The sequence below is a fragment of the Aureobasidium subglaciale genome (assembly GCF_000721755.1).
Source record: "Aureobasidium subglaciale EXF-2481 unplaced genomic scaffold scaffold_31, whole genome shotgun sequence".
NCBI lineage: Eukaryota > Fungi > Ascomycota > Dothideomycetes > Dothideales > Saccotheciaceae > Aureobasidium > Aureobasidium subglaciale.
In genome coordinates this window covers 134,077-153,970 of record NW_013566964.1, presented here as the reverse complement: position 1 = coordinate 153,970, position 19,894 = coordinate 134,077, and the positions used below count along the sequence as shown (strand labels likewise).

The following is a 19,894-nucleotide window of genomic DNA, read 5'->3' as shown; positions in this document are numbered from 1 at the left end:
TCGTCTCTCGTGTGATACGTCGGACGACCTGCAGTGCCTGCTTTCTGCTCACCGTTCTGCCCAAGCTTCAGCCTGTGTCGCTCGAGCTTTCCGAATTGAAGCAATAGTCTCTCACGATCTTGCAAAATTGCAACTCTCTTGCCATATCATCAACATGCTATGGAAACATGGTTAGAGGGGACATCGGATGCGACCAGCACATGCGGAACTTCGGAGGTGACGCTTCCCCTCCTAATTTGGTCTTCCCGATTCAAACGCTCCCGAGTGGCTTATCTTATCGGCTCTAGCTCACAAGCACCCCATGACATCAAGGTCTCAGTGCCTGGTGGTGTTCAGGTTGCAGTGGTGTCCGCCATAAACTATGTCTACCCAGCAGCACGTCTGGCTGTTTGATCGGCTCGCCAACAATTTCTAAGCTTGCTGGAATCGAGTCTCGAAGCAGCTAGTCGTTTGTTACTCTGACTTGTGACAGTTCTAGGAGAGAGCCTCTTCCCATTCAGCATTCACGAGACATGTGGATATCCAAAAGAGGTGTTCTGAGTATTCATCTTGTTATTATTGTAGAGATCTGAGAGAAAAAGTCGCTAATGTCAAATGTATCCCTTCGGCTAAATGTGAAACCTCTACCTGCATATCAAATGCAGGAAATGCTCCTTGTATCCACAACGCCTTCATTAAATGCGGTCTGCTCAAAGACAGAATTGTTTTCCGAGCGACAGTCCACTAATACTATGCTTCGGATTCTGAGGCGGCGGCGACAGCGGCACCGAACACCGAGCTCTCCAGAGCCATCTCAATAGAGATGGCCCCTCGTGCCTGGCCACTAATTGCTGCCAGCTCATCGAGATAGCTCTGGCACCTTGAGCGGAAACCTGGATATTTCTCCATCACCGTGCCATTGCAGGCCACTGTTGCTCGCACTCGAGCCTGATGTGCAAGCTGCGATTGAGTAGTGCTTGTCGGATCCACAAGGCCGTGTTGAAGCGACCAGAGAGCATGAACCGCTGTAGCGACCAGGGCAGCTGCACGACCAGATACTAGTCGACTGACTTGTTTGACGAAGTGAAGGTCTCTAGGCGACGGCGTGCGGCCTGCGGGTAAAGGATGCGTAGATGTGAAGACGGATGCGGCACAGGATAGAGTGGAGGATGAGTCGCTCTCAAATACAGCAATCGTCCCGGTATCCAAAGAGTACGGCTCCTGCAGCTTAGCAGGCATCATACCACAGAATAAATCAGCAGTCTCGATTGCTTCAATGAGGATAAGACGGACCAGCTCGCCAAGATACCTCCCGCTAACCCTGTACTCCAGAGGCTGGAAATCGGGGAGGTCATGGGTGGCATTGAGATATTGATCCCATCTCGAGACTGGTAGCACATCCTTTCCAAACATGCTGAGCTCGGTATTGACGAGCACGTGTTCAGCGGACGCGTGCCAGCTCTTTGAACGGTTTCCATACTTCTCCTGCGCCAGAGCGGAGACAGGTAAGTAGATAGCCGAATTCATGCCAGTACCCAGTATAAGCGACAAGCGAGTCGAAGGGTCGCGATAAGCCTGTGAGAGCAGCGTTGCTGAAGAGTCATTGATGATGGCCTGGAGCTGAACTTGAAGATTGCGATGTCTGCAAGAATCCATCAAAAGCTCGTAGAGATCTTGACCTTCAACGCCATGGGTAGCACAAAAGCCTTTGCCCATGGTCAGGATGCACCCGGTCCGCGTGGAAGTCTGCTCGATAGGAAACGACCATGACATGGCCATGGACAGTGGAGTCGCAGCTTTCTGGTCTGGGCCAAGTACCTCCTCTATTCTGGTGGCCATCCAGTCGAAGAAAGCCTTTCCCTTGAGGTCTCTTATGGGCTCGTCTATGACGAAGCTCTTCATTCTTTTGATTTCCATTCCATCTCTGGCTGTTTTCTTGCCACTGAGGTGTACCAGTGCGATGCGAAAGGTCGAGCCGCCGACGTCGAGAGCGACGAAATCGCCAGACTCGGCGCCTGTTGGCAAGGCGTAGTGGAAAGACGGCAACATGCATATGTTTGACGACTGTAACTTTGTGTAAAACTCGGTTTGGAGCTGTTCTGACATGGCATGCAGACTTCTTGGACGCAAAGGGGCCTCAAAGAGGCCTTCGACGTCATGCAAGAGTTTGTCCATGCTCCTTGTGCGCGAGCTCTGTGTTTCTAACCCAAAGACATCTTTGTTGGGCGAGGGCAGTTGTAAAGGCTGGATCAACGAGGCTAGCATGGCAACCAGGCAGACGGGTTATGGAGCTGTAGTAGCGTGACGAGTGGTGACAGGCAGCGGCGGCTTATAGGAGTCGTGTATTCGGGCTAAGTGATGCTTGGTCGAGAGCAGGGCGCTGGCAGACGTGTTGACTTGTCGACTTGATGACCAGTCACTTATTGACGGAAGATTTAGTTATGTATCACAGCTGTAAGGACGGCTCACGACAGGCGTACCCGAGAGCGCAGGGATTGATGAGCAGGAAGGGACGCAATACGGATGCTGCCAAACGTGATGGCTCGCCTCCAGCATGGCATGGGGCATGGCCGGTCAAGTTGCAGTCTGGCGGGATGTTTGGTTGCAGCAAATCAGTGCAAGTGGATCATCGCGGCGGGGTGACTTTGACGCTTCACCGTTCCATCAGGCCTCTACAAACAGCTACGACACTGCACCACCGCCTCTGTTCTACACACAGCGCTCTCCTCGGCCTGCGTATCCTACTGATACGCCTTGGCCGAGCCCTAATCACACTACTTTGCCAGAGTATTGCAACCTCCAGCCTGGGTCCTCGACTACCTTATCGTCTATTATTTCCCGTTTGCATGGTCACGAACTTATCGATGATGTTACATCGGCATTCCGCGATCGGCATAATCGCGCGCTCGGACGACTTTCTTGTCCTGTGTACTTGCAGAGCCGCGCGTTCTTCCACCTTTCTCAAGCACTGATCCTACATGACATCTGGTATACCGATAAGACATGTCGGACATATCTCCTCATGACCGATGAAGTCGATCTCAAAATATCAAAAGATATTCGTTGACTGTCCTGCCAAGCAATCATGTCACATCGAGTATTCTGACACGAGCGTAGTAAGGCTAGTAAAATTTGCTTGGTCATTACAATGTAGTAGGTACGCTATACGAGAAAAACAACACCGAGGCAGATTCGCTTCCATCAATTCGTCTGGCGTCACGAAATCGCAGGATCAACCCGCGAAATCATCACAGACTTGACAACATATCATTCAAACCTTCTCGGCATCATGAATGGGCTTGCCGTCGGCTGTGCCGATAATCTCTTCGACCGTCTCATCGGAGAATTTGACGTCTTCCTCAACACTAACATGGTCCTTGACTCTGATAAGCAAGACGGGTAGAGCACAAACAAGAGCGCCCAACAGGAGTGCCCAACTTGATGCAAACTCGCTCATGTATGGAAGACTCTGAGAGTCCAGACGCCAGATGACTGCAGCTCCGGCGGACTGAATACCCTTGTAGAACCCGGCAAAGTTGGTGAGCTTGCGACCGTTGTTGGTCAATGAGCCCATGAACCAGTATACACAAGTCTGCCATGCAGCATCGTAGAAGCCGTAGAAGATGTAGAGGAACATTGGGCCAACGTAACCGGAGTCACTCCAATCCTTGGAGACGAATCCTGAATCCTTGGACACAGACTCGCGGGTATATCGTGTTTGGAAAGCATAACCACCGCCAAACACGGCGAGTGTTAGGATGAGGATGGCCACCCAAGCGATCTTTGCTCTAACGGATCTGCGAATCTTGGAATAGTCGAGGCAGAAGCCGAAAACGAAAGCTCCCACAATTTGAGCGGTCCAATACAGGGTGTTGTTCAGGGCTCTGGTTCTGGTGTTGAAGTATGCCAGATTGACACCGTTGAACTGGTAAGTGTAGAACCAGTTGGATGCGAAGAACATGGGGAATAGACAGATGATATAAGGATCGCTTCTGATCGTCTCCCACAGTCCCAACAGCTCGGTCTTCCAGGTGGGATTTTTCATAAGGATGATACGAGATCCATCGTTACGCACGACAGACTTCGCATCGACCAAGAACCAGGCCAACCCAGCACCACAAGCTGTCAAGACAATGAAGCCGACATAAGTTCCATCGGAGACAGTACCGCTGCTAGTAGAGTTGATGTTCTCACCAAGAGGGATCTGATGACGTTAGTGCTAAAGATTGAGATGAGAAACGGATTTGACTTACCAGACTTCCTATGACAGCACCAAGATTGAAGATCATCCAGAACCAAGAGATGTAGCGGCCTTTGGAGTTCTCGGCAGGGTAGGACATCATAATAGCACCCTGAGCAGACCACAGCATACCAGCACAGCAACCCAGCAGAGCACCTGCAAAGATGTTGAAGCCTGTGTTTTGTGTGTGGCTGTAACAAAGGAACGAAGCCACGTAGATACAGTAGCCCAAGCCACCGAATGACAGAGACCATCGGATACCAACAAGGTTTACAATGCTACCAGCAAAGAAACCTAATGAGAGTGTTAGACTTGACTTGAAACATTGAGAAGCTGCAACACTTACCAATAACAGAGAAGCAAGCATAAAGAGCAATGTTGGCCTCATCTGCTGCTTTGGCTGAGACTTGGCCACCTCCACCCATACCAGACAGGGCGTTGAACATGCCAGGGCATAGGAAACAGACAAAAGCGACGATCACCAGTTGTGTGGCAGGGCTGGCGTAGTGAGGCAGTGTCACAGGACCAATCTTGACCGATCTGTACTTCCGGCCAACAGGCATGACAACACTCGTTGTGCCATTATCGACGGATCCATTGGCCGATTCGACCTCATGTAGGTTCTTCTCGTTGGACTGAGCCATGTCGACTCGAAGTTGGGAAAGAGGCTTGACAAGGAGAAGAAAAAAAGGACCAGTGTCGTGTGAGACCGAAGTGGTATAATAAGAGACAGTCAAATGCGGGGGCGGCAAGGGCTAGGTTTTTTAGGACTGTGAGGAAGACCCTTTGGGAGAAAGCTCGAGCGAATGGTACACACGCGACTGGGCAGAGTGGAAACAGCGGTGGGAAAATGTGGTGCTTTATGTCAAGTGCGTGTAACCACTGCAAGGCTGGCTCCAATGAAGCGAGTAGGAGCGTGAATTGAGATAAGTAAGGAGAGGTGGTCTCGTGTCAGCACTACCTGCAGATAACACAGATGCATTGGATCGTCGCGTGCCCCGGCCTGCATTGTCCGCCCCCCAGAAGAAGGTTGACTTCCACGCACTCGACTAGCCAGACAGCTTATCGCGCCCCATATTTTTAGCCACGGCTTGGCTCCACGCCGATACGTCCTTGCGCTGGCCGTTATCAGCCGGTTGGTTAATCAAAACTCGCGATGCAACCACAGCTTGTTTGACAGCGTCCCTCTCCCATGTAACACCTTGATAGGCACGTTCGCACCACGAGGAGTCATCATGATGCCTTTGCCGATATACTACTCTTCGACGCACGGGGTGTTTGAGAACCTTATCTCATTGTGACAGTCCATCAAATCCTCCAGTCGCGTAGTATTCTCCTCGAGGTGACCCGCGACGGCCTTCGATCTGGAGATGGAACCGTGACACTTCGCCGGCCAGTGATAGCAATCCGGCTCGACATGTGGGTTTCCTTAGAGACAAGTCTTCGATGATGTAGGTCGATCTTGAATTTCTTTTGTTCCGATATAATCCCTTCACTGCCATCTTCTTCTTGTCAGTTGTCACAGCCCACTCTCTAGAGACATCGTCTTTTCAACTACACACATTTGTCTCCTAAAAGAAGACCTTTGACCATTTCACAAACATGTACGTCCTCCTCGCATTGGACTAGCAGGCCGATGCTCATGGACCTATCTCAGGCGTCTCATCATTCGTGACGACAAGGACACAGCATCCTCGTTCATCGCAAATTATATCATCGGTACGTGGTAGTCCCAATGGGTCAACTCCACATATACTGAGTCTGTCAGACCGTATCAAGGCATTTGGCCCGACTCCAAACAAACCATTCGTACTCGGTCTTCCCACTGGCAGTTCGCCAGAGGGTGTGTACAAGAATTTAGTCAAACGTCATAAGAATGGCGACATATCATTTCGCGATGTAGTGACCTTCAACATGGTAAGCATGCCAGGATTGATGCTCGACTAGCATGGATTTGACTAATGTTTATTGTGCAGGACGAATACGTTGGCCTCCCTCGCGAGCACCCCGAGTCGTACCACAGCTTCATGTACAGACACTTCTTTTCACATGTCGACATCTTGCCATCGAACATCAATATCCTGAATGGCAATGCTCATGACCTCGAGGCCGAATGCATTGCGTATGAAGAGAAGATCAAGCGCGCAGGTGGTATCGAGCTCTTCCTTGGTGGCATTGGTCCTGACGGTCACATCGCCTTCAACGAGCCCGGATCCAGTCTCGCATCGCGCACTAGGGTCAAGACTCTTGCATATGATACCATCGTTGCCAACTCGAGGTTCTTTGGCGGAGATGTCGCAAAGGTGCCTCGTATGGCATTGACGGTGGGCGTGCAGACAGTCTTGGATGCAAGAGAGGTCGTCATCATCATCACTGGCTCACACAAGGCTCTCGCACTCCAGAAGTGTATCGAGGGTGGCGTCAACCACATGTGGACGCTGTCAAGTCTGCAATTACACCCTCATGCAATGATCGTCGCCGACGATGACGCTACATTGGAGCTCCAAGTCAAGACTGTCAAGGTGAGCAAGCCATACCCAGGCTACAAAATCAACACTAACAATGTTGAACAGTACTTCAAGTCCATCGAGCAGGTCGCTTCGACTCAAGGCTTTACTCAGACTCTGCCCGACATCAGCATCACCACCTCGAAACGTGATTCCATCATCGAGAAGCTTGACAGCCCTCGCTCGCCCAAGTCATCCTCGCCATTCGTGATCACCTCGAGCTCTACACCAACATCACCTACGTCAATCAGTAACACAAGCAAGACCTTATCAGTACACAAGACAAGCACAGGCCTACAAAGATCTGTGACACCTGAGCCAGTGCTAGACAGGATGGCAGATAGACTACCGCCCTCTCCCTCCCCAGCTTTCGCAAAGCTATCTGTTAGCACGCCAATTCAACGGCCGATCACTCCTGAGCTAGTTCCGGATCGCATGGCTGATAGACTTGCCAGAACGCCTCAGATGGCAGGTCAAGGTCATGATGACTTGGTGGTTGATGAGCTGCCTTTGAGCAGTATGGGACGCAGAATCGCTGTCTGATATGGCTTGAGCTTACTACCATGTTATTTTATGTGTATATATGATATCCAATGAAGTGTTGTACATGATCAATCACACACTGCTACACGATTGTTCACCCTTCCTGGATTCTCGTATTACGTCATTGGTATTGTCTGGGGGATCACCCTGGTCTTGCATTGCTCTGATTGTTCCTCGACCCTCGTCGGGCACCTGGGATATTCATCCATCGCGTTCCACTGATGGACACCATATCATATGATGGTGATGTTTTGAAGCGTCTTAACTGATGGATGTGGGTGTTGACTCAACATCGTCCATTTCTTCAGAAGTCTCACGGACACCGATCTTTGAGACCAAAGCACTTCCGGATGATTGTCGCCAGCTTGCCTAACCGCCAACATATTCACTTGGGTGTCCAGCGACTACGAAACTCTGCAACACCAACTCTGTCCAGACACCTGCTTGCTTAATACACATCCTGTGTCTACACTGCTGCCGCCTGCATCAAATATTCAGTCTCGGATGACACCTCTCTCCACATCCGAAAACGCCCCCATCTTGCACCCCACATGGCACGCGAAACGGGTCATTTCTTGCCGAGAACAAAAACCTTGCTTGAACAAAAACCCATGACAGCATCGCACCCGGCCACCGAAATTCAACCAAACCTTCCTCTGTTTTGCTGCAACATCGAGCAGCCAAGACACTGAAGGATGCAGATCATCGCATTCGGTTAATTTACAATGAGGGGTATAGACATTTTGACCGACGGGTGTTGATCAGAATGCAAGGTAGGTGGAGGAGATCAGGCGGATTTGTTTGTGCATAAGTATGTGGATGATTCCCAGGTAAGGGAGATGGAATAGGAATACGAAAGGCTCGAGTATCAATCATGTTTGTTTCGACTCAATTACTCGCCGCACTTGCTGGTGTTTCTGCCTTCTGTGCAGAGGTATCTGGTGCGTTATTGCCGGAAAGAGATGGAGTAAATTCATTTGTCTATGGACGTCAAGAGGCGTCGAATAGCTCTGGATCATGGCCGTATGGACCTTTCAGCACTCATGGCCGGGACATTGTCAACACGAAGGGCGAGGCAGTGACCTGGGCAGGCGTCAACTGGCCTGGAAGTGGTGAGACCATGGTACCCGAGGGCCTTGAGTGGGCATCAATTGAGGACATCATGTCTCAAGTCAAGAGCGTGGGCTTCAACTTCATTCGTCTGACGTACGCCATTGAGATGGTTGACCAAATATACGAGCGTAATGGCTCAGATGTTGGTCTGGAGATTGCCATGATCAAAGGACTTGGCTATGAGAATGGGTAAGGACAGCTATCAGTGTAGACAAGGACTCAATACTGACCTGTCAATAGCACCAAGGTGACCAACGAGATCATTGCTAAGAACCCCACCTTCAACAAGGACACCACGCGCTTCGAGATCTGGGACCACATCGCCCAAGTCGCCCTCTCCAAGAACATCTACATCCACCCCGACGTGCACGTCGGAAAAGCCCAATGGTGCTGCAACAACACAGACGGCAACGCCTGGTTCGACGACTACAACTTCCCCGTCGCAAACTGGAAACGCGGTCTCCAATACGTCGCCAACTGGGCCAAAAAGCACAACAATGTAGTCTCCATGTCCCTACGCAATGAGCTTCGCAGAGCAATCAATGAAACCGCTCCCACCTCCACACTAGGTTATAACTGGGTAACTCTGGTAGGAAACTACACAGCAGCCACCGATGCCATTCATGCCACAAACCCGGATCTTCTGGTCACTTGGTCAGGGATGCAGTATGATCAAGATCTCTCCGCCCTCATCCAGGGTAAAAATCTCAACACTGCACCCTGCTACAAATGCGATGCCATCCGCGATGGCCTACGCAGAGAGCCTATCGTATTTGATCTAGCAAGCCACCCTTGGTCTGACAAAGTGGTTTATGAATTGCATCTTTACGCAATGTCTGAAGACCTCGATACCGGATCCTGTCCAATCGTGTTTGCAGAGCTCTATAATGCTGGATTCAATGCCATTGGTATGGCGCCCCCTGCCGCATGCAACATTACTCAAAACTGTATCCCTGCTGTCCGAAACACTCCCGTCATCATCTCGGAGTTCGGAGCTGCCCAAGACGTCACTCTGCTCAACAATACTCTGATGAACTGTCTGAAAGATTTCACAGAGCAGAATAATGTTTCTTGGGCCATGTGGAGTTTGGCGGGTAGTTATAGGATCAGAAGTGGTGGTCAGGGTGTCGGTGATACCTGGGCTTTGGGAAATTACAATTGGACTGGTTGGAATTATCCCGAAGGTGTTGAGAAGTGGTGGAAGCCTTGGGTTAGCGAGATGTTCAATTAGAAGAAAAGACATAGCTGAGCTCGAAAAGACATGTTCTGTCATGTTGACACTTCCGTTCTTATATGCTCTTCTTCATGACAAGACACATCGACATGACATAGAATCTGACAAAACGAGAAGGAATGTCAAAAACACGCAAGAGTATATCGAAACAAATCTATGAAGTAGAAGAATCATTTTTCGCATTCCCATCATCGACAAAATCTAAACTTTTTTCCTGTTTATGCTGAAAAGAGAGACGTATGACCTTTTGGTTTCCCCTCTTTCATATCGAATCTACTCGTTGTAACCAAGAGCGGAAAGCTCCTTGCGGACACCCTCCTCGGTCGAAATCTTGGATACCTGCGTGTTTTCCAACTTCTCACCACCGGCTTGACGCATCTTCAGGTCGTCGATGGCACGCAGCTTCTTCAACAAGGCACGAACCTTTTTATCTTGGCTGGACTCAACAATAGGGCTGCTGACGGTGACCTCGGGGGCAGCGACAGGAGCAGGGGTGGGAGCGGGTGCCTGCTTGACGGGAGTTGCAGGGGCGTCCCCACGGTAAGACTGGCCGCGCACAGGGCCGTGCTGACCAGACTTTGATCTGCTACGTTCTCTGCGCTGCTGGCCGTCACCGTTGGCCTCGGGGGCAAGACCGGAAGCCTTGGCCTCTGCGTCCTTGGCCTTCTTTGCCTCTCTCTTCTTCTTGTTCTTGAGAGCAGCCTTGCTAAGGTTCTCATCACCATCGGCGCCAGCGAGAGGGACACCGCCGCCGGGAGCGGCACCAGAAGGATCGGCAGTCTCAGCACCAGGAACCTCTCGTCTTCTAGGGCGAGAGCCGAAGCCGTTAGCTCCGATGTTAGCGGAAGAAATGCCCTGGTTGATGAAAGCGGCACCACCTTCGTCCTCACGCTTGAAGTGGAGAGGAGTGGAAGAGCCACGAGCGCCAGGAGGTCTGTAAGCACCAACAGGCTTGGAGGGAGCCTTCTTGGTGGCAAGATGAGCAGCAGCGGACGAGTGAGGAGCAGGGGGGTTGACGAGAGGGTTGCCCAGAGGGTGCTTCTCGGTGGACTCGGGACGCCAGGTGACGTGATACAGCTCGTTCATCTCCTCGTTGAACATGAAAGAACCCGAGACGTGCCACACGCGGATAGCGTTGTCGACGCGCAGACGAGGGCTGGTGGTGGCTGTCAAGATGTGCTGGCCATCAGGAGACCACTCGCAGATACTGGCATTGCTGGCCTCAATGGTTGAGACCTTTTGGTAGTTCTTCTCCATGTCGTAAATGTCCATGGTACCAGCCAAGTTGCCGAAACCAGCGACAATGACAAAGCGACCATGAGGAGAGAAAATGATGGTGTTGCGGGGGCCGAGGTTGAAACTGTGCTGGGCGACAGCACGCTGGTTGTAGATGGTAGTCTTAGCGGGCATGTAGCCGTAGACGACACCGAATTCCTTGGAGTTGGGTGACCAGGAGACGTCGTGGATGGGGCCGTCCTTGTCTAGAACACAAGTTAGTAAGAGATACCAGAGAATGAGGGATTTGGTTTGACGTACCCAGAACGATACGCGAGTCAAAGGCACCGCTGGAGCTAAGAATGTACATGTTGGTCTCTCCGTAGTAACTCTTGTTGGTCTTGTCGACATCGGTCTGGGCCAGAACGATCAAGCTGGTGCCCTCCTCGTTCCACTTGAGCTGGACTTTGTCGGCCTTGAAGAAGGTCTTTTGCGAAACGGGCGAGGTAAAGTGAGGCACGTTGAAGACCTTGACCTGGGCGGGCATGCCCTTGCGCTCGGGCACAAAGACGGCGATATTGGCATTGCGACCCTTGGACAGAGAAAAGTCCTGAACACCCTCGACACGCAGCTTGTTGTGGACGGTGCCCAAGTCGGACGTCTTGTAGAAGTGTACCTCGTTGGTGACGGCGCGAGCACAGAACTCCTCGTCAAGAGTGTACTGCAAGTTCCAGCCAGTCTGGTTCTTCTGCACAAATTGGCCAACGACCTGGCGATCGGCCTCGTCGGCAATGGTACGCCAGACCTTCAGGTTCTTGACGGCGTCGCCATTCTCGTCCTTGGTAGGTCTCTGCCAGGTAATGATGTAGGTGCCAAGGGGAGAGAAGCCCAGCTCGAATACGTTTTGGGTGGGAAGAGTTGCGACTGTGTGGCCCTCAGTCGTGTCGACAACAGTCACCCTGAGGTGTGTGTTAGCATGAACATGGCAATCAGAGGACACAAGGGACGTACTGGTCAGGAGAGGCCCAGGCGAAGAAGCGACCGTCGGGCGAGTAGACACAGCAGCGGAGGTTGCCCTCTGGCCGCGTGAAGCCTGGGAGCGCTTCATATGCAGGCGCGGCATTCAGGATGCCAACACCCTTAGCCGTGCGATCTGTGTCGCGTCAGTTCCACTTCTCATCAGGTCCCCTCAGTATTTCGTGTGCGTACATGCGAGTTGGGTAGGTTGAGCCATGGTACTAATCAAAGCCACGGGCTGCAATAAGTCAATCGTCGATAAATCTGCGAGAGCGGCGGGCGGTATGGCTATGGCGCGAGGCGGCGGATAGGCAGGCAAAGATCCGAGTTGCGTGGGCTAAGATGAACCGAATCACCTCAGAATGTAATAGTAGACGGCAACACTGGCTCCAGCTGGTATGTGATACTCGGAAAGCGCAACAAGTTCGATTGAATATTATTCGCATCAGCCAGCCCGCCAGCCCCCCAAGCGTGACGTTTGTGCCAAGCTGCACTGAAACATTCTGATGTTTTCCACGACCATTCTGCTGATCCAGTCATTCGCACATCAATAAAATCTATCCCCAATAGGACAAGGACCAATCTGCCATCTCTCTTGAAGGTCGTACTGTGCTATCTGTTCAAGGATTGAATTGGGACCTTTTGCAACTGCCAATCATTCATCTACAAAGGAAAATCATCATCATCAGCATCGTGAAATCACCCACAAGCACTAGGAGACCGCAAAGGACATGTGAATGAAGGCCTCCAAGTCCTTTGGATTTGACGAAGACCGTCTCCACCAACCTCCCCTTCTAGACTGTTCTGCTCCCGTCAGTAGACTAGGTGAGGCTACATGTGAATCTGCTGCTGTGTCAGGCACAGAGATCGAGTCGATCGAGCTGCTACGGCCCATGGCTGGTCTCCTTGTCGGGCTCGGTCGAGGAACCTGTTGCTGCCCGTGTGGGCTCGGGGCTGCCACATCGCACTTCGTATGGCCCAACGACGTTTCTGATTCATCGCCTTGGGATAGTCAGTACCTAGATACACTGACTCAAGACATAGTAAAGCAAATTTACGTTTGTACTCGGACCAGAGCGCCGATATGTAGCCCTTCTTGAGTTCTGTTCTCCGTGACTTGGACTCTTGGACTATTTGCCAAAGGCAAATCTCTGCTGCCATGTCTTTATGTCCCGAGGTAGTTGAGCGTCTGGTGTGATATGGATGTGTCTAGAGTATAAAGAGGATGTTTCATTGTGCCTCCATGGTCCTGCTTATTATACCACCTGTCGGGCGTGGTCCTGCGCGGTGCATAATCACGGAAATGTTTGTCAGGAGATCTACCCATGCCAAGTTCCGTGATGTCTCGAGATACCTACAGATCTCAAGCCGACCGCTTTTCGATCCGAGCAGCTGTATGCACGACATCTCGAGATATCAGTAGCTTGGTACATCAAGACTCAAGGTTGTTGGTCGAAGTCGGTATAACAATTGCTGCTCGCTCTTCCGATGGGCTATCTTGAATAGTGCGACCGCCGATGCCTCGACACCGGCAGAGGTACGGAACATGACAATTCTGCCACCTACTGTTTGAGTACACACTGAACAAGCAAATTGATGGACACGGTGTTGCTGTGCGGCTTGCTCTCGGACTGTGATCTCCTTGGACGCGCGAAGATTGGAGTCTATGGTTCCGATTGCGATGCAAAATCTCGACGGCCCGACAGAACAACTCTGTACCACCTTGGAGCAGAGAGACCGATTGGCAAGGCGATGTCGAACCATGAGCAATCGCCTTGAAAGGGACTCTTGGGTTCAGGGACTTGTTACACGATGTGGACCGTGCGTTTTACGCCCAGACTTCTACCGAGCCTGCCATTCGCTGCAGCCACCGTTGCGCTGTCAGTCGTCGCACAGCTCGCTCGCTCGTCCAGCATCTGTCGAACCCCCTACGCCCTCACTCAGTTCATCGACTATTCAACTCAAACCATTGCAATCGAAGCAGCTTCCATTGCAGCACACAGGTTAGGCAGGACCTTTTCTCACAATCTCTGTCCGTTCGGTTGCGCAAGGGTTTCCCTTCGGTTGTTCTCTCAGGGCGCGTCTTTCTCCATCTACACAACCACCTATCCAGAGTGTTGTCATACTCGCTGCACCCTGCCCACAGCCTCTCGCCAGAACATACGCAGCACCAGCTCCCTAGATACCAGCTATTGTCATCTCTGACTAGCCGACATCTTTTCCGTGCACCTTCATCACCTGCACTCGCACTCACCAGCACCACCACCACATCCTCCGCTTCTTCTACCAGTACCACTACTTCTGCACGATTCCCATCTCGATCGCCAAAGCCCCGTCCATCCCGATCCCGTTCTCCTTGGACACCAGCACACTCCCCCAAGTGTACGTAAAAGACGCGAATATAAGGACCTATACAGAAGCTTCTCGCACCGTCCACTCGTCGTAGCGTGACCTTTGTTGTACACGCTTGATTCCTCAGCAAAAATGTCGACTTCTCCAGTACCCGCAACTGCGCCTTCGCAAAAGCGCCCCCTCGAGGAACCCTCCTCGCCCAATGGCCCCACCGACCAGCCCGACGCAAAGAGACCTGCCCTCGACAAGGTCAAGGATGAGGCTCCCGTTCAGGAGGCTGCCCCTGCATCGCCTACTGCCGACGACGTCAAGCCCGAGCTGGAAGCCTCTGCTCCCGCTGCCACCACCGCCACAACAGACGTAGTTCCAGTCGAAGCTCCGGCCGAGTCTCACGCAGACACAGTCGTGCTCGATGCTCCCCCAGCTGGAATGCCTTCGGCCACTCAGGTGCTCGAGACTCAGCCTGTCCAATCGACTGCCGCTAACGGCACATCTACTGGTGGTCAAGATCAATACTCAGCACAACAGCAGGACGAGAGCAACTGGCTGCACATCAGAGCAATCATCTCTAGTGCAGAAGCTGCTACTGTGATCGGAAAGGGTGGAGAGAATGTGACCCAAATCCGTCGCATGAGTGGAGCTAAATGTACCGTCAGTGACTACTCCCGCGGCGCCGTCGAGCGTGTTTTGACCGTCAGTGGTCTTGTCGATGCTGTTGCTAAGGTATGCTTTGTTCTCCATTGGATCTCGTTTCTTGACTAACAGATTACTAGGCCTTCGGTCTTATCATTCGCACGCTGAACAACGAGCCCCTCGAGGCTCCCTCGACTCCTCAGTCCAAGACCTACCCTCTTCGTCTTCTGATCCCCCACATTCTTATTGGATCCATCATAGGCAAAGGAGGTGTAAGAATTCGCGAGATCCAAGAAGCTTCCGGTGCTCGCTTGAACGCATCTGACTCGTGTTTGCCTCTGTCCACCGAGCGTTCGCTCGTTGTGTTGGGTGTTGCAGACGCCGTCCACATCGCCACCTACTACGTGGGTAGTACACTCGTAGAGCAGCTTACTGAGCGCTTCGGCGGCCCTGCTGCTTCGGCCTACGCCACTCGTAGCGGCGCTCCTGCCGGTGTGGTGCCTGGAGGTATGCAAGTCGTTCCTTACGTTCCCCAGCCTGCTGGCGGACAGTGGGGCGCACCTGACCACTTCCGTCGCCAACCTCCTACCCAGCGTGGTCCTCCTCCCACCGGCTACGGTATGCAGCAACAACACCCCTACGGCGGTGCTCCTACTCCTGTGCACCCTCAAGCACCCGTTCACTACCCTGCCGCATCACCCAGACAGCCCTATGTTGGTGCAGGACCTCATGCCCCGGCTCCTCACGCCGCCGCTTATCCTGCCCAGCCTGCCGCAGCTGCAGCAACCGCCGCTCACGCAGGCCCTCCTCAGCAGCCTATGCAAGGCATGGTACCTGGCCAGCCTCTGACTCAGCAGATCTTCATCCCCAACGACATGGTCGGCGCTATCATCGGAAAGGGCGGTGCTAAGATCAACGAGATACGCCAGCTCAGTGGAAGTGTCATCAAAATTAACGAGCCCCAGGATAACAGCAACGAGCGTCTCGTTACCATAACTGGAACACAAGAGTGCAACCAAATGGCGCTCTTCATGCTATACTCCCGCCTCGGTCAGTAAATTGTATCTTCAAAAAGTGACGAGCAAGACTAACCCGTCAAACAGGCCAGGTACAGGCAGGTCAAAAGTAAACGCGAAACGAAACGATATCTTCCTGCGAAATGACCACCAAACCGCATCTGTTACTCTGGATCGGGATTGGCACGAAAAAGTTGACGAAGGGGCCAGTCAAATGGCAGACATGGAATGTATTTTTAGTAGAGGCACGCTCTTGACCAGATTCGGAGCGCCGCAAAGGGGAGAAGCAGGTACGACACATTCCAATGCACAAGCCATTGTTCACCTAGCACCCGGTTCTCCAACATCGCACGGTGATTTGTGATAGGACGCCCGTAATACAAGATTTTGACCATGACTGATGACGACTAACGATTTGACGAACATTGACCAAGACTCCCAGTATAGTCCGCGCATTATAATATCGAAGGACTGCCATTTGGCATCCAGGTCCTCGAAAGAATGCTGTCGTCGCGACGCTGGCCAGACTTCTGAGGCGAGCGCGAAACTTCCGCTTTCGGAAACAATTGAGCAAACATGAGCTTTGACGAACAAAGCACACAACGCATGCGACAGAACAAGTCATGAGCACTTATTGTACTTGATTTAAAGAGCAATTCACGTGCGGCATCTGTCTGGCCGTTTGCTCAGTATCACACTTCCGATCGATCACACTCTGTGTTTCGGGTTCGCTGGCGTTGGCACGGGATTGATCACACTCGTTTGTTCCATTTTCCTTTCTCGACTAACTCGCCTACCTACCTTGAAGACTTTCCTACACACTCTTCTATCGTTGGATGCTCGATGGATACACCAATTGTCGATAACAATACCATGTCGGACACAGTCACAGTTTCAATGACCACTCCCGATGGCCATACGTCGTTGTTAGAAGTACCACCACGTGCACCTCTGCGCGGGACCGGAGTGCGGTATGCGCCCACGCCTCTTCATCCTACAGCGCGCGGCAACATTCGAACGAACTTTAAGAGCTTCCACGAAGTTGCAACCATTGTGGTTGGCGGACAGCATGTGCAGGACTCGCATTCACGTGGTCAAGGACAGACAACGTACACGATCCACAAAGACCTGTTAACTGCCGAGTCTCCCTTCTTCTCCGCTGCATTGAATGGTGCGTTCGCCGAGGGTCTCGATCAAACAGTACGCCTGCCCGAGGAGAAGCCCGAGATCTTCGAGTGGTTTTTGTGGTGGTTGTACACGGGCTCACTAACGACACCCACTCCTACGAATTGCCACACGGAACCAAGAAATCAACGAATGCACGGTGTGCTTGGGCTGCCTGGTCAAGGACCGCCTTTCCAACATCACATGACACATACCGACGGTGATTTGCGGAATACGGCCGGCTCACCAAAGTACTTCTTGCTGCTCGATCTGTATGCCCTCTCGGACAAGCTGATGACTACGACACTCTGCAACCACATAGTCGACACGATAGCGAGACTCTCCGAGAGCACCAACTCAGTGCCCACGCCATCGGATACATGGATCCTTTACGATACGATTCGTGACAACGCCCCGATGCGCAAGCTGATACTCGATCTATTCGCATACAAGAAAACGGACAAGTTACTCGAAAGCCACAAGGACGAATGGCATCCACGATTCTTACGAGAGCTGGTTGTCAAACTCAAGCGACCAGGACTCGAGTCATTGGACAGACACTCGCTTTCACCGTGGCGACCTGTCAGCTGGCAGACGAGTAAAGCGTGCGAGTCATGCAGAGAGTTGCTCAAGCCAGGCATCAGCTGCGAGAAGTGCGAGGTCTGCGAACGAGCCTTCTGCTGTGGATGTGCGAGCGCTGGCAAAACGAGTAGTCTGGGAGGAGATGTCGGGACTTGCAAGCCATGGTTGAAGGGAATGTGCTCAAGATATCATGAGCATGGTCCTGGTGAGGATGAGAGCAAAAGATGCGCCAGATGATTGTAGCGAGTCAGGGAAAGTGTACTGACAATGGATGTGTAAGGGCAATGCTACAGAGGAAATGTCCTCTTGACCAGCGGAGGTTATTTTGATGGGGAGATTTGCTGAACAAGGAGAGATGGCTCGAATGTAGCTCAGATTGTGCTGTAACAATAACGACCTAAGATCAAATATGTGTGGAGCCTGGCTGTCTACGTCAAAGTGCAGAGAGCGTGGGAGAATGTGGAGTGGGTGTGGGGTGGGGGGCTGCAATTGACGCAACAAGCGCATGGCACCTTTGCTTGCCTATCTAGTATCAACTCGCACCCAAAATGGTCCACAACATAGATACTGGCGCAGCATCGCCTTCTCTCAAGCTCACATCGCTCGGCTCTCCACTGCGATCACCTATTCCCAGGAGGGACAGCAGAGACATGTCATCGTCGCACCGCCAATCATTCAGCGAGCGCGGCATTCCAAACTCTCCACGCCAGCGTAATGCCTCGTTGTCGCAGCAGGCCATTCAGGATTTGATCAACAACCCTCCTGTCGGTCGCAAAGATGACGCTCTCCCCAAGTTTGCAGGCCGCGACTGGCGTACGATCACCTTGGCAGAGATACTGGTACCTGATGAGGTCCGTTTCGTCGAGGTCAACAGCACCATTGAAGCTGCCACAAAGGTATTAGATCACACCTGAACCTTGAACTGAACTCTATCTGACTTGTATGAAGTTGTTGATCGAGTCTGGAGCACCCAATGTCATCCTCATCCGCGACTCGCCCTCGTCCCACCGCGCCATTGGCCAGTTCGACTACGACGACCTGAATGCCTACCTCCTACTCGTTACTGGCCTCGCCCGTCCTCAAGATTCAGACTTCGATCAGGTCGACAAGATTGTCTCTCGTGCTCGTACAAACCAACCTGTCGAGCTTGGCCGTGTCAAGCATCTACTCGGTCGTAAAGAAATACCTGCCTTCTGTGACGCTTCAGCCACGTTAGCTCGTGCTGTCGAGATATTCGGTGGAGGCTGCCATCGTATCATTGTTCGCTCGGACGGCTCGGAAGATGTTGTGGGCGTCTTGAGTCAAGTCAGACTCGTACGTTTCCTATGGGAGAACAGCGCTAGTTTCCAGCCTGTCGAGCAGCTACACAATCGCTCGCTAAAGGACTTGGAACTGGGGAGTCACAATGTCAAATCCATCAATGGCGATCGTCCACTCAAGGACGCTCTGTTGCTGATGCACAGCGAAGGCATCACCTCGCTTCCCGTCTTGGACACCCACAAGAATGTCATTGGCAACATCTCACACGTCGACGTCAAGCTGTTGACCAACACCTCGGCACTCCCTCTGCTCGACTCTTCATGCATCCACTTTATTACTGTCATTCTCTCAGAACGCGGCATGAACGACGGCCAAGACTCGTACCCCGTCTTCCATGTCAACCCAACCAGTACTCTCGCTCATACTATTGCAAAACTCGTCGCAACCCGATCCCATCGTATGTGGATTGTCGACGCACCATCGCCCGGCTCTTCCATCCCACCCTCACCACATCTTGGCCCTTCAGTCACCGCGCCACCACCTGTGCTCTCGCAACTCTCTTCCACTCCTGCCGGTCCACCTTACACACCAGCGACACCCAATGTCTCCGTCTCGGCATCAGCACTGCCTGGAGCCACTCTTGGAGGTCACCTGAATGGTGTTGTCAGCTTGACTGATTTGCTCAACCTTTTCGCACGTATGTCTGGACTCAGCCCGTTGGATCCAGACGAGACTAGACGTCGACGTCGCAGAAGTAGCAGTCACTCCTCTATGCAGGCCAGTGTCGACAGCTTCAGGAGTAGTATGGATATTGGACGCACTGGCAGTCAGCGTAGATGAGTGTGATCTCTCGCAACGAGTTTCTGGCTTCATTCTCACCACGTTCTTTTGACGTGATATAGTGTATGCAGCGGTGGCGTTTTTGTTTTGTTTCGGAGGACTCGATTCGACATTATCGACGGCGTTCCAATTCTGTTTCTGGTTTTTTCATTCTTCGTCTCTGCGGGCATATGAAGAGCTGGATTGATCTTTACAAGGT

The 19,894-nt window shown here is 52.1% G+C and overlaps 10 protein-coding genes across 10 annotated transcripts; 6 read left to right on the top strand and 4 right to left on the bottom strand.

The window, feature by feature from the left end:
- Positions 1 to 530: 530 nt before the first annotated feature.
- Positions 531 to 2,547, bottom strand: AUEXF2481DRAFT_44282 (uncharacterized protein). Its single transcript, XM_013484296.1, has one exon. The coding sequence runs from the start codon at positions 2,242 to 2,244 to the stop codon at positions 730 to 732; it is 1,515 nt and encodes a 504-aa protein (XP_013339750.1). The 5' UTR covers positions 2,245 to 2,547; the 3' UTR covers positions 531 to 729.
- On the top strand, positions 2,534 to 3,046 carry AUEXF2481DRAFT_92294 (uncharacterized protein; the record flags this gene model as incomplete). The annotated part of the gene is made up of 1 exon (XM_013484342.1): positions 2,534 to 3,046. One exon carries the CDS (start codon positions 2,534 to 2,536, stop codon positions 3,044 to 3,046), a length of 513 nt encoding a protein of 170 aa, XP_013339796.1.
- A 204-nt stretch (positions 3,047 to 3,250) lies between these two features.
- Positions 3,251 to 4,782, bottom strand: AUEXF2481DRAFT_70154 (uncharacterized protein; the record flags this gene model as incomplete). The annotated part of the gene is made up of 3 exons (XM_013484320.1): positions 3,251 to 4,183; positions 4,233 to 4,513; positions 4,566 to 4,782. The coding sequence occupies 3 exons, from the start codon at positions 4,780 to 4,782 to the stop codon at positions 3,251 to 3,253; spliced, it is 1,431 nt and encodes a 476-aa protein (XP_013339774.1).
- A 721-nt stretch (positions 4,783 to 5,503) lies between these two features.
- AUEXF2481DRAFT_112450 (uncharacterized protein) lies at positions 5,504 to 7,331 on the top strand. Its single transcript, XM_013484341.1, has 5 exons — positions 5,504 to 5,670; positions 5,877 to 5,938; positions 5,988 to 6,136; positions 6,196 to 6,741; positions 6,793 to 7,331. The coding sequence occupies exons 1-5, from the start codon at positions 5,666 to 5,668 to the stop codon at positions 7,267 to 7,269; spliced, it is 1,239 nt and encodes a 412-aa protein (XP_013339795.1). The 5' UTR covers positions 5,504 to 5,665; the 3' UTR covers positions 7,270 to 7,331.
- A 751-nt stretch (positions 7,332 to 8,082) lies between these two features.
- Positions 8,083 to 9,613, top strand: AUEXF2481DRAFT_74688 (glycoside hydrolase family 5 protein; the record flags this gene model as incomplete). Its single annotated transcript, XM_013484323.1, has 3 exons — positions 8,083 to 8,099; positions 8,278 to 8,571; positions 8,623 to 9,613. The coding sequence occupies 3 exons, from the start codon at positions 8,083 to 8,085 to the stop codon at positions 9,611 to 9,613; spliced, it is 1,302 nt and encodes a 433-aa protein (XP_013339777.1).
- Positions 9,614 to 9,889: 276 nt separating this feature from the next.
- Positions 9,890 to 12,065, bottom strand: AUEXF2481DRAFT_33231 (uncharacterized protein; the record flags this gene model as incomplete). The annotated part of the gene is made up of 4 exons (XM_013484283.1): positions 9,890 to 11,097; positions 11,153 to 11,790; positions 11,843 to 11,984; positions 12,041 to 12,065. The coding sequence occupies 4 exons, from the start codon at positions 12,063 to 12,065 to the stop codon at positions 9,890 to 9,892; spliced, it is 2,013 nt and encodes a 670-aa protein (XP_013339737.1).
- A 2,267-nt stretch (positions 12,066 to 14,332) lies between these two features.
- On the top strand, positions 14,333 to 15,891 carry AUEXF2481DRAFT_70151 (uncharacterized protein; the record flags this gene model as incomplete). The annotated part of the gene is made up of 2 exons (XM_013484318.1): positions 14,333 to 14,923; positions 14,974 to 15,891. 2 exons carry the CDS (start codon positions 14,333 to 14,335, stop codon positions 15,889 to 15,891), a joined length of 1,509 nt encoding a protein of 502 aa, XP_013339772.1.
- A 34-nt stretch (positions 15,892 to 15,925) lies between these two features.
- On the bottom strand, positions 15,926 to 16,583 carry AUEXF2481DRAFT_507594 (uncharacterized protein). Its single transcript, XM_013484340.1, has 2 exons — positions 16,276 to 16,583; positions 15,926 to 16,139 (listed from the first exon to the last, which is right to left on the bottom strand). The coding sequence occupies exons 1-2, from the start codon at positions 16,472 to 16,474 to the stop codon at positions 16,060 to 16,062; spliced, it is 279 nt and encodes a 92-aa protein (XP_013339794.1). The 5' UTR covers positions 16,475 to 16,583; the 3' UTR covers positions 15,926 to 16,059.
- Positions 16,584 to 16,722: 139 nt separating this feature from the next.
- On the top strand, positions 16,723 to 17,832 carry AUEXF2481DRAFT_8704 (uncharacterized protein; the record flags this gene model as incomplete). Its single annotated transcript, XM_013484263.1, has 1 exon — positions 16,723 to 17,832. One exon carries the CDS (start codon positions 16,723 to 16,725, stop codon positions 17,830 to 17,832), a length of 1,110 nt encoding a protein of 369 aa, XP_013339717.1.
- Positions 17,833 to 17,988: 156 nt separating this feature from the next.
- AUEXF2481DRAFT_507220 (uncharacterized protein) lies at positions 17,989 to 19,894 on the top strand. Its single transcript, XM_013484339.1, has 2 exons — positions 17,989 to 18,491; positions 18,544 to 19,894. The coding sequence occupies exons 1-2, from the start codon at positions 18,144 to 18,146 to the stop codon at positions 19,693 to 19,695; spliced, it is 1,500 nt and encodes a 499-aa protein (XP_013339793.1). The 5' UTR covers positions 17,989 to 18,143; the 3' UTR covers positions 19,696 to 19,894.